At 48.6% G+C, this 12,593-nt stretch overlaps 1 protein-coding gene across 5 annotated transcripts in view; it reads left to right on the top strand.

The window, feature by feature from the left end:
* LRRK1 (leucine rich repeat kinase 1) overlaps window positions 1-12,593 on the top strand; it is a 154,324-nt gene that overhangs the window by 97,210 nt on the left and 44,521 nt on the right. For all 5 annotated transcript variants that reach the window (XM_050799741.1, XM_050799743.1, XM_050799740.1 and 2 more), the window contains 6 exons: window positions 728-954; window positions 2,334-2,461; window positions 2,558-2,721; window positions 3,917-4,054; window positions 6,226-6,338; window positions 7,217-7,293. In XM_050799741.1, the coding sequence (XP_050655698.1) occupies window positions 728-954; window positions 2,334-2,461; window positions 2,558-2,721; window positions 3,917-4,054; window positions 6,226-6,338; window positions 7,217-7,293 (847 nt within the window). The remainder of the gene's footprint in view (window positions 1-727; window positions 955-2,333; window positions 2,462-2,557; window positions 2,722-3,916; window positions 4,055-6,225; window positions 6,339-7,216; window positions 7,294-12,593) is intronic.

The raw sequence follows: 12,593 nt of genomic DNA, 5'->3' as shown, positions 1-12,593 counted from the left end.
GGTCTGTCTATGGCCTGAGCAAGGTGTCTTGTTCTAATTGGTTAGAGCAGGACCTTATGAGGTTTTTTTCCTGGAGTTGTTGATTCTGGGAACTCCGAGGCAGGGTGGGACCCCCGGAATTGGCAGGGTGGGACCCCATGAGGTTGTTTCCCGGAATTGGCAGGGTGGGACCCTATCAGGGTGGGACCCTATCGAGGCAGGGTGGGACCCTATCCAGAGCCACCTGGTGTTAATTTTTTTAAGTTCTTTTTTTATGAGGCCTAGTTTCTAAGTTTTATGCGGCCTAGTTTCACCTTGAAGGGAGGTCAGAGACTTGAGTTTGGGTGTTCAGCTTTATTCTCCAGTCTCAGGGAGGCGCCTGTAAGCTTCAGTGGTCTCCTCTATACGTGAGCAATTTCTGCTGCGCTTCCTCCCTCCCCGTGAGCCGCCTCTTAAGGGGTGGCACTGAGCCCACGCCCACCAGCTCCCTCTGGAGGTTGGAAGGTGACTTGCAGGAGCTGTGCACAGATTGCCTGTAAGATGCAGGTGCAGATGGGAACAAGTAGCTCTTCTGCGCCCAATACCATGGCAGGTACTGGAGGCCAAGAAGGACATGTGCAGGCCTCTTGGGACCCCGGCTGGAGCAGGCACATAGACGTGCACTTGCATTAACGCTTACTTTATTCCAAGCCCATGTGGGCCCTGAACTCACCCTCCACATGTTCTTTTCCCTTCTCTCCACCACCAGGCGCTCCGTGTGAAATGGTCCCATCTCAGATTGCCCTGGGTAGACCTAGACTGGCTCATAGACATCTCCTGCCAGATCACGGAGCTCGACCTTTCTGCCAACTGCCTGGCAACCCTCCCCTCGGTTATCCCCTGGGGCCTCATCAACCTCCGGAAGCTGAACCTATCGGACAACCACCTGGGGGAGCTGCCTGGCGTGCAGTCATCGGATGAAATCATCTGTTCCAGGTGGCTCCCCAGGGTGTGAATGGAGCCGTGTGTGACCCCACTGTCACCGTTGTGCTCCTGCACATACTCCCGGGTTGTATTTTGCGGTTTGAGGGGAAAAATATTCTGGCTAAAATAGGAGAAGGAGTTTTGCCTGCCCTTCGGCAAGCCTCCTTTTCAGGTTAAAACAGAGGTTTAGAGAGATCATTTGTCTGGCCCAAGTTTACACAGCTCACCTGCGGACGTGCAAATGTTTCCCTGAGATGCTCGTCTCGGTCCTGCCCAGGAATCAGATGAGGGCAGCCAAACCTTCCCATGCTGGTGGATGCAATGGGGCTCTGAGGCACCAGCTTTTACTCTACCTTCCAGGGAAAGTGGGAAGGGCCTCAGAGAACAGGTTAACTCCGCAGGACTCCGGCAGCAGGTGGACAGTGTGGGCAGTCCAGGTTTGCTTCTTCTGGAGGCCTTGAGGGGAGACCTGAGCCTTACCCTTGAGCTTGCACGGAAAGAGGAAGGACCTTAGCTGATATTTTTATTTATTTTATTAATTTTTTTATTTTTTGAGATGGAGTTTCACTCTCTTGCCTGGCTGGAGTGCAGTGGCGCGATCTTGGCTCACTGCAACATCCAACTCCCTGGTTCAAAGGATTCTCCTGTCTCAGCCTCCCGAATAGCTGGGATTACAGGCATACGCCACCACACCCAGCTAGTTTTTGTATTTTTAGCAGAGACGGGGTTTCACCATGTTGGCCAGGATGGTCTCGACCTCCTGACCTCGTGATCCGCCTGCGTCGGCCTCCCAAAGTGCTGAGATTACAGGCATGAGCCACCGCACCCAGCCTACTTTCTTCAGGACACATAACTGCAAGTCCTCATTCCATAAAGGAGTTGAATTGATTTTTAAAACGAAGGCTCTAAGTGAAGTAAGAGTCAAGAATGTTGGAAAGAGCTTGGGGTAGGAAGTAACCCATGGGACTCGCAAGTGAGAACGGGAAGGAAGCCTACACACCAGAACTTAAAGAGCAAGTGCCGTCCAAGTGGGGCCCTTCACCTGGGCCAGATGGACAGGTCCAGAAGGTTAAAAGCCCGGCTCTGTGGTCTCAGCAGCTTTCAGGGAACCCACTCATTTTGCTATTACATGCATGCGAAGGATTAGAATCCCTGTTGGTTAGTGGGGCCAGGGCCCACCAATGAGAGATTTGTCTTTACCTACACAGGACACAGTAAGATTTCTTCAAATGAATTAAAAATCATATGCACTACATTTTCAATGCACACTCTTTAACCTTGCACAGAGAGAAAAAGAAAAAAAAATACATCTCTTGGTTTATAGAAAAATAGGTAAATTTGGTGTTTTCCCTCTTTCTTCTGATGCCTGCCTTCCTTCTTCTCCGTCCCAGACTACTTGAAATTGACATTTCCAGCAACAAGTTGTCCCACCTCCCTCCTGGATTCTTGCACCTCTCAAAACTTCAAAAACTGACAGCTTCAAAAAATTGTTTAGAAAAATTGTTCGAAGAAGAAAATGGTATGTTTTCTCATCAATGACCTGAGTGAATTAGTCATTTTCTTCTTGGTTACGGATATTTTTACCAATTCATACTTTGTGTCTTTTTCTTTTAAGCCACTAACTGGATCGGTTTACGGAAGCTACAGGAACTTGATATATCTGACAATAAATTGACAGAACTCCCTGCCCTGTTCCTTCACTCTTTCAAGTCCCTCAATTCTCTGAATGTCTCCAGAAACAACCTGAAGGTGTTTCCAGATCCCTGGGCCTGCCCTTTGGTGAGTATCACACCAAAAGTCATGAAAGCCATAGTCAACTCTGCATCTCAGCTAGCCTCAGAGAGCCCTCAGGTGCATTACGTCAGTTCATCCCCTCGGCAGCCAAGCCAGGTAGCAGGACCTGGTTCCCACATTGTAGCATTGTCACTCAGCATACAGTGAGGCTAAGTGTCCTAGGCAAGTGACTCACCTGAAAGCCAGACTGCCTGGCTCTGGGTTCCAAAGCCACCCAACAACACCCGCAGAACTTTACCCAGAGACAGCCTGCACCCTGGCACTGGACTAGTCATGCCTGAAAAAGGAGGGTTCAGTTCTTTGGGGACAACTATCACATGAGAGTAAGAAATCAGACTGGGCACGATGACTCACGCCTGTAATCCCAGCACTTTGGAAGGCAGGTGGATCACGAGGTCAGGAGATCAAGACCATCCTGGCCAACACAGTGAAACTCCATCTCTACAAAAATACAAAAAAAAAAAAAAAAATTATCTGGGCTTGGTGGCGTGTACCTGTAGTCCTAGCTACTCAGGAGGCTGAGGGAAGGGAATTGCTTGAACCGGGGAGGCAGAGGTTGCAGTGAGCCAAGATTGCACCACTGCACTCCAGTCTGGCGACAGAGCGAGACTCCATCTCAAAAAAAAAAAAAAAAAAAAAGAGTAAGAAATCACCAATCACAGCACTTCTGATTAAATGGTATTTTTTGCCTCTGGGGAATTTTGCTTGTTAAAACAGATGGAACAGCATAAAGAGTGTGTGTGTGTGTGTGTGTGTGTGTGTGTGTGTGTGTGTGTGTGTGTTATGGCTGTTGGTTTTAAACCAACAGTAAATGTCATCACTGACATTAACATTCCTAGTTTGGCCATTTGTGTAGGGGAAACCAGCTTCTCACTCCCGTGTGGTCCTGAATTGTTCCATTATTTCCAAGGACAATGGGCCGGATGTTCTGGAATGAAGGAAAAAGACCATGAGCTCCCCCAGGAAACCCCATTCCTGTCCCTTCCTTGGACCAGGGGTGGAAGGACAGGGACAGTGAGGGTGTGCAGCCTTCCGACAACACTCAATCATCTTCATTACAGGACATTATTGTAATGGTCCATTTTTAACATCAAATTTGGAAACAGTCTCACAGGCACCACTGCATTTAAAGAGCTAACTAAGATACTTTTTTTTTTTTTTTCTCTCGTCAATCTCTTAGAAATGTTGCAAAGCTTCCAGAAATGCCCTGGAATGTCTGCCAGACAAAATGGCTGTCTTTTGGAAAAATCACCTGAAGGATGTGGATTTCTCAGAAAATTCACTCAAAGAAGTTCCCCTGGGACTTTTCCAACTCGATGTAAGCCTAATAGCCCTTTTTTCTCATTTTCAGATTTGAGAAAAAATTGCTCCATGTTGCAGTGAAATGTATGTGTTTTCCCTGAGCTTCTGAGACAAATGTAAGGGGAAAAGGTGAAGAAAAAGTTCAGCTATCAAAAATACACATGGCCATGAACAATGATGAGGGCGGAATATGGACAGCAGAAGCAGCTATGTTAGGTGGTAGTGGGGTTATAGTTCGTATCCCTTGGGACTTTCTTTAAGTCCATGGCCTGCCCATATATGAGGCTGAGTGGACACTGAGAGCTCCAGGAAGGGCCTTTCCACAGAGCCCTGTGTGCCTACCCAGAATAGGGGTGCTTTCTCACTTTAGGTGGTTTTAGGTGGTTGGCTGGTCCTTAGGCAGACAGGCTGTGGATCACACTCATTGCTTGGAGCTCAGGGCCAACCCCAGAAGGGGTCCCATCGGTGCCTGCTAAAGGCACCAGGACAGTCTCACCAGGGCCCTGTGCTGGACCCCCAGGCAGAGTGCCCAGGCCACCCTGCACAGGCTTCAGCCCCTGGTCCTGCCAGGCCACTGCCAGAGCCCCCACGGGCACTCCTCCAAGGTCTGGTGCGGCGACCACCACAAGGCAGCGAAGGCCCCTTCAGCATGTGTATCCTCAGAGAGGAGGGGCTGTCGTGTCCTAGGCTCCTGACAAGCACAGGACAAAGTCAGGGACCCAGGGACGGGAATTTTCACTTCTCAGAAGAAAAGAGTCATGCGGGGGCGCCCTTGGGGGGGTCCCACATCATACTCCTCTCAGGGTATTCCTGGCCTTCAGTCCTTGTCCATAGCCCTTGGACCCCTGTGCTGAGTCTGTCTTCTCGTATTTCACACCAACAACTAACAGGCTTGGTTTTTTGGCTTCCCCCAAAGCCCAGAAGCAGCAAATCAGGAGAGGCAGAGCCTTGTCCAGTGCTTCACCGTGGGCCTGTGGGAATGTGTCTGCTCGAGGTCTTTTTCTCCACACTGGGAAGGGGTGGATGGGTATGTGGGAGACTTGGAGGGCCCTGAGGCCTGGCACATGGCAGGGTCTCCATAGAATTTCAGCAGGTGGGGGCTGGTTGCAGTGGTTCTGATGGTGGGCGGTGGCGTGAGCCCCTTCAACAAGGAAGGAGACAGAAGCACCAGGAGGAGAGAATTTAATGTGGGGCAGCAAACAGCCTGTGGCCCTCCTGAGGTCACCCTGGTTGTGGGTGGGATGTTGGTGGCTATGGTGATGTCCTCAAGCAGGGAGATAGCATGTCTAAGGTACTCCTGTAAAGTAAAACATGCGCCAGGCATGATGGCTCAGACCTGGGCACGGTGACTCAGACCTGTACTGCCAGCACTTTGGGAGGCCAAAATGGGAGGATTGCTTGAGGCCAGGAGTTTGAGGCTGTAGCAAGCTATGATCACACCGCTGCACTCCAGCGTAAGCAGCAGAGCGAGACCCTATCTCTAAAAAAGTAGATAAATAAAAAGAAATAATAACAAAAAAAGAATAAAACATGTTCAGGTACAAGGTAGCCCCTCATCTCCCTTGGTGACTGGGTTCCCTGTAGGGTCTGTTTGCAGTAGGGCTGAGGGAGGGCTACCCACAAGGGGCACCCCAGACACGCCGATAATCCTGAGGGGCCCAGCTTGGGACTGTGTTGGCTAGCAGAGGGCACGAGGCTAGGGCAGTTACCCTTAGTGGTGCTGCCACCCCTGTCCTCAGACCTGGGCCGGCCCAGGAGGCCACCCACCGGGAGGCGACAGACACCAGCACTGTGCTGTACGCCCCATGCCACCCCCACCAGCCGTGACCCGGTGTCCTCCAAACCATAAGAGTCTGGCACTTTCACCGGAGAGACCCACCAATAATCAGCACTCTGAAGAATCCTTAACACTGACAGCTACTTGGGCTCCTTTCACTCTAGAATAATTGCCTCTCACTGCCCTTGAGGGAAGAGCTCCTGTAGATAGATGGCCCCGTTGCTCTGTTTGATATCATTTCATGAGTTTGAAGAGGCTGCTGGGCCCCACACAACTGGGATCTGCATGAAGGCAAATTGGTTGGAATCGTTTGACTGCACGTGGTCGGGAACTGACTGGCTCTTCAGTCTCCCCTCCCTTCTTGTATCTGATGCCATCTTAGCTTCTCTCTCCCTCCCTCTCTCTCTCAGGCCCTCACATTCTTGAGGTTACAAGGGAACCAGCTGGCAGCACTTCCACCTCAAGAGAAGTGGACCTGCAGGCAGCTCAAAACCCTGGATCTCTCCAGAAACCAACTTGGCAAGTAAGCAGGGGCCTCTCCTCCCCAAAGCATGTATGGGGCCGCGGTCGAGCAGGTCCTCGGAATGGCGGCAAGCGAGTCTGCAAGGGCTGCTGAGCCACCAGCTGGGGGCTTAACAACAGAAATCACTGGCTCACAGCCCTGGGGGCTGAAGTCCGAGGTGGCGGCGTGGGCAGGCCTAGCTGGTGTCTCCTGAGGCCCCTCTCCTTAGCTTGCAGATGCCGTCTTCTCCCTGTGTCCTGGCGCGGTCGGGCCTCTGTTTGTGTCTGTGTCCTAATCTCCTCTTCTTATAAGGACTCCAGTCAGATTGGATTAGAGTCCATCCTAATGACCTCATTTTAACTGATTTACCTCTTTAACAGCCCTGTCTCCAAATACAGTCACATTCTGAGGAATTGGAGGTTAGAGCTTTGACATAAGAATTTGGGGGGACGCAGCCCATAATGGTGTCCTTTCATTTCTAATTTTTAGTCTCCTGGAGAATCTTGTCTCTCACTTCAGCCTGAACTGTAATTCTGTTCAGAAGTCTCTGCTGATCACTAACTAAAATGGATGCGTAATTGAATAAAAGCACCCAGCCCCAAAGCCTTCCAATAGGTGGAAAGCCAGGATGAGCCCAGCCAGCCTCTGGAAACCAGCCACTCCCATTCATTTGCAGAAGGCCACCCTGCAGTATCATGGTGGAACTTGCACGCCAAAGAGGACTTCTGCGGGGGGCAGTGTAAAAGGCAGCCGCCACTGCAACGTGCACCCCTGCCAGGCCCTGAAGAGTTGCACCTGAATTTCCCTCTATCTCCGTGGCTTGGCATTATAACATCACAACCAAAAGAGTAATGTTTTTGCCATGCTGTCCTCAAATTTTCTCTTTTTCCTCCGCACAGAAATGAAGATGGACTGAAAACAAAGCGTATTGCCTTTTTTACCACCAGAGGTCGCCAGCGCTCCGGGACTGAGGCAGGTGTGTGTTGGTTGGGAGATGCTGGTGTTCCCAGATGAGACAGCCCGGGTAGCCTGGTTCCTGCTCCACCAAAGAGGGGATCGCCCTTATCTTGAGCCTTCCCCTTCAATGCCCTGTTGCAATGCCACAGATGTCCATGTTCAAATGAGAACCCTGCACATGAGCTACGCCCATTCCTTCTGTCCCATGTGTGACACTCCAGTATCCTCAAGCCCTGCTCTCCTGCATGGAGGCCAGTGATGCCAGCAGCTAACGTATGCAGCTGATCTACACGCCAAGCAGTGCCCTAGACAGGTTATGTATGTGAGAGTCTCTCATCCTCACAACGTGAAGTATGGGCCACAGTTCCCCATTTTGCACCTGGGGAAACTGAAGCTCCCAGGGTGTCTTAGCTCCGCTGCCATACCAAAATACCATCGACCGAGTGCTTCAACAGCAGACACTTATTTTCTCAAAGTTCTGGAAGCTGGATATCTGACAGGAGGGTGCCGGCACTGTCAGGGGCTAGTGAGGGCCTTCTTCCTGGCGCCCTTCTCTCTGTGTCCTGAGATGGGGGAGAGAGCGAGGACTCTGGTCTTTCTTCCCCTTCTTTTTTTTTTTTTTTCTTTGAGACTAAGTCTCACTCTGTCACCCAGGCTGGAGTGCAGTGGCGCGATCTCGGCTCCCTGCAACCTCCGCCTCCCAGGTTCAAGCTATTCTCCTGCTTCAGCTTCCTGAGTAGCTGGGATTATAGGCATGTGCCACCACACCTGGCTAATTTTTGTATTTTTGGAGATGAGCCACCGCACCCAGCCCCTCTTCTTATAAGAATGTTAATCTCATCATAGGGGCCCCACCCACATGACCTCATCTAAACCTAAATACAGCTCAAATATCCCATCTCCAAATAATAATTTTGTATTTTAATACAATATAGGATGCCAGGAAGAAGGCCCTTCCTAGCCCCTGACAGTGCTGGCGCCCTCCTCTCAGATATCCAGGGCTTCACCATGTTGGCCAGGCTGGTCTTGAACTCCTGACCTCAAGTGATCTGCCTGCCTTGGCCTCCCAAAGTGCTGGGATTACAGGCATGAGCCACCGCTCCTGGCCCCTCTTCTTATAAGAACGTTAATCTTATCATATGGGCCCCACCCTCATGACCTCATCTAAACCTAATTACAGCTCAAATAGCCCATCTCCAAATAGTGTCACATTGGGTATTAGAGCTTTGACATATGAATTTGGTGGCGGGCAGGGGACACAGTTCAATCCTTGGCATAGGGACTGACTGATTTGTCCCAGGTTGTGTGGCTGCTTCTCAGTAGCAAAGCCAGGTTTCATCCCAGGACTGTGGGACTTCAGCCCTGGACCAGCAGCTCAGTGCTGTTAAGTCTCTATTGACACACGATGGCATCTTGCAAAGCCCACATGGATCACGGCCACCTTTGGCCTCACAGGCTGAGGTGAGGCCGAGGTTGCACAGGGGCTTGTGGTCTTCCCCAAAACTCATCAGAGACAGAAATTTTCCTAGTTTTTGTGCTGGTCACACAACAAGGCCAGTTCAGCACAGAGTACATCTAGGGAAACAAGCTCTTTTAGTTCCATTATCTTCTGTGAGACGCAGGGGAAAGTATGGAGCTGTCCCTTTCATTAAACAACCAGCTCTGCTTCTTAACCTCAAAGCTACGACTTCCAAAGCCAGCTCCGTTCACAGAAATATCCCTCAGGATGCTGGCCCAGAAAACCAGAACCCATGTCCAAGTCGTTTTAAACATAATACAGCTTTCTTCTTCAGTTTGATAGATGGCTGTTGGCAAGTACGGATAGTGTGAGGTAGGGATGAGCGACGCCACAGAGGCGAGGACACATTTGCAAGAGGTGAACTAGGGAGTCTGCCACTGCTACGCTCTTGGATGAACTGGTGTGCTTGTGTGTTGAGTATGATACACATAGAGATCTGTCCCATAAGAGCATGTGTGTTTATATGTGACTGAAAAAGGAATATCAGTGGAACAGATAAAAGAGTTCAAAAATAGACCTAAGTAAATATAGAAATATATCAGGAGTCCCCAGCGCCCCCCAGGCAGTGAACCGGTATTGGTCCGTGGCCTGTTAGGAACCAGGCCACACAGCAGGAGGTGAGCGGTGGGCAAGTCAGCATTAGCTCCACTTCCTGTCAGATCAGCGGCAGGGTTAGATTCTCATAGGAGCGCGAACTCTATTGTGAACTGCGCGTGTGAGGGATCTAGGTTGTGCCGTCCTTATGAGAATCTAACTAACGCCTGATGATCTGAGGTTGAACAGTTTCATCTCTAAACCATCCCCTTCATCAGTGCTGCAGTCCATGGAAAAATTGTCTTCCGCAAAACCGGTCCCTGGTGCCAAAAAGATTGGGGACTATTATTATATAATATATGACAAAGACAGAATTTCAATTTAGTGTAAAAGGATGCTTGCTTGCTTTAATAAATGGTGTTGGTATTCCTGCCTGGAAGGGGGACAAAACACGACACTAGATTACAAAAATGTCTATGTGGTAGGAGGTTTAAGTATAAAAAAAAGAAAACAATAACATTTAAGGAATATAGGTATAATTTGGCTATCAGGGAGATCTTTAAAATCTAGTTGGAAAATCCATGAATAATTTTTTTAAAAGACTAAAATCGTTGGCTTCATAAACATTCAAAAATTGTGTGCGGTGGGAAGCATCATAAACAAAGTCATAATGCAAACAGACTAAGAAGAAATATTTGCAACACAAATTGTTGCAACACGAATTGGCTTAAGTCCTTAATATACAAAGAATGCTTACAAATTGATTTAAAAAAAAAAAAAGACAACACAATAGGCAAAAAAATGGCCAAGGGATATAAACAATTTGCAGAAAAGGAAGTCCAGAGGGCCAGGAAACAAATGAAAATGTCCTTAACCACATGAATAGGGAAATGCAATTATGAATTTCATAACTGATCCTTTTATAAATGAAGGGCCTTAGGACTTTAGAAATTGAGTCCAGACATAGGGATTTCACTTGGAAGGAAGGGGAAACGAACACCATCTTCTTCATGCCAGACAGGATGATGGGTATGAGAACAGGAGCTAGTGTAGACCTCGTTCACGCAATCCACTTGTGTGGATTAGAAACGTGTCTCCAACTTAGAAATGCCGAATCCTTCCTGGGACCACAGAGGAGTGTGCAAGGAAGTGGGCTCAGCACTCAATGAGACGCCAGAGGGGAAAGTCACGGGCAAGCATGGAAAAGCACCATAGGAGCATGCGCAGTACCAATGTTCCAGAAAAATGACAGCTGGCGGCCCGCAGGAGGATGTCTGGGGAGCCACGTGAGGGGGCCGCGCCCCCGGGAGGTTCTCTGGCAGAGGTGAATCTTGGCTTTGGCAGATGACAAAAGCCTCTTGATTCTTTAAACTTCATCTAGAAAGTTGAGGCCCACACCTGAGTGAAAAGAAGGAGGCTGTTTGCAAACCCTTTTCCTCAGTAGGGTTATTCTCTCAGGGCCATGGACCCTTGGGTAAGGAATTATCTATAAAAGACAACTTGTTTGCAGAAGGACAGTAAAATTCCAAGTAGATTTATGTACATTCAAGTAGTCATATTTGTGCAGTGGCCTCATCCAAAAATAATTTGGATGGCCGTTTTTACGGTAAAAATCAGACCAGCAGTCATAAATAACTTATGAATAAATAATTACAGTTCATAAATACCCCGAACTGTGTTCTCCCCAGCCCAGTGCCCATCATTTTCGACACCGGGCCGGGAGGTCTGTTACAGGTGTTGCCTCTGCAATCATAGCTCATTATTTCACCCGTCTCTTACCTAAAGAGGCTTCATAAACACCGTAGCGAAACTTTAAAATTGGAAAGCACAGAGGCCAGGTGTTTAGAATGTGTTCTCTGGGGAGAAAGTAAGCCTTTCTCGTTATTGATGTTCTTTCATGAAAATGTGAATTAGGGCAGGCTAATATTGATCATCTTTTTTCACTGAAGAAAAAAAAAAGGAAGCTTTTTGAACATTTCCTTACCTAACAAGGACTCATACAAAGCCATCTTTAGAAGGCTGGTGCACCTTCATTTCCGCAGGGGCCCCTGCAGTGAGTTCCATTCACAGTGCAGCTAACTGGGCAGATTTTCCAGGCGTTGGTTTTGGTATTCCATTATCGGCTCTCCCCGAATGTTCTTGGAGGCCAGGTTACCCATTACCATTGTTATTGCAGCTACATGTGTGGAGGAAATCCAGAGCCGAGGCAGGGTAGCTATGATCAAGGGCAACCGAGCCTGGTTTCAGCCCAACAAAAGAATCCTGGCTTCTCCATTTTCCGTGTCTGGCAGGGAACCCTATGAGAGGGCTTTGAGGCAGTTGTTTTATCTTGAATTCTCTGAGCTCCCAGGCATGCTGTCCTCCCCACTCTCCAGGCCTTAGTAGAGAGGATAAAGGCACTTCAGAGATTCTGCTGAAATCCAAACCTCTGATTCCCATCAGTGTGCGTTTCCAAGCTCTTTCTCAACTCAAATGCTCTGGTGCCCGTGGAAACAGCACATTTGACATGATTTTCATGGTAATCTCATAGTTAGCCTAATTAATAAAGTCACTTAAACACTAAACAGTTGGCTGGTTTTTCAAAGAATGTCATCTTAAGAAGCATAAAAATAGCCAACTGTGGTATATTTTCATTAACTAGCTTTTTTTCATGGAAAAAGCAATGCATGTATATTTTAAAACACCATTTTTGAACAGTAGCAAAGGGCATGGGGTAAATATTCAGTCCTCTAGTAATTCCTTTCCCCAGAGACAACTATGGAATTCAGTGCATCTCTGGTAACCATTGTGTTCCTGTCTAACAACTGTATGTAACCTATATGCATACACATGTGCAGGTGTGGTGTGTGTGTATATAACATATACATGGTGTGCATGTGTGTGCATGCATGTGTGCAGATATTTTCTGGTACAGTAATAAGCCTTCTAGATATCCGGTTCTGAACTATTTTTTTTTAGACGGAGTCTTGCTCTGTTTCCCAGGCTGGAGTGCAGCAGCACAATCTCGATTCGCTGCAACCTCCTCCTCCCAGGTTCAAGCAATTCTCCTGCCTCAGCCTCCCGAGTTGCTGGGATTACAGGTGCCCACCACCACGCCCAGCTAATTTTTGTAACTTTAGTAGAGATAGAGTTTCACCATCTTGGCCAGCCTGGTCTTGAACTCCTGACTTCGTGATCCCCCTGCCTCGGCCTCCCAAAGTGCTAGGATTACAGGTGTGAGCCACCATGCCTGGAGCACCTTGCCTTTTCAATTGATGGGTAGCTCT

The sequence above is a fragment of the Macaca thibetana genome, chromosome 7, assembly GCF_024542745.1.
Source record: "Macaca thibetana thibetana isolate TM-01 chromosome 7, ASM2454274v1, whole genome shotgun sequence".
NCBI classification, from domain to species: Eukaryota; Metazoa; Chordata; class Mammalia; order Primates; family Cercopithecidae; genus Macaca; species Macaca thibetana.
Note: the sequence above shows the minus strand (reverse complement) of the source record. Positions and strands in the feature narration are given on the sequence as shown.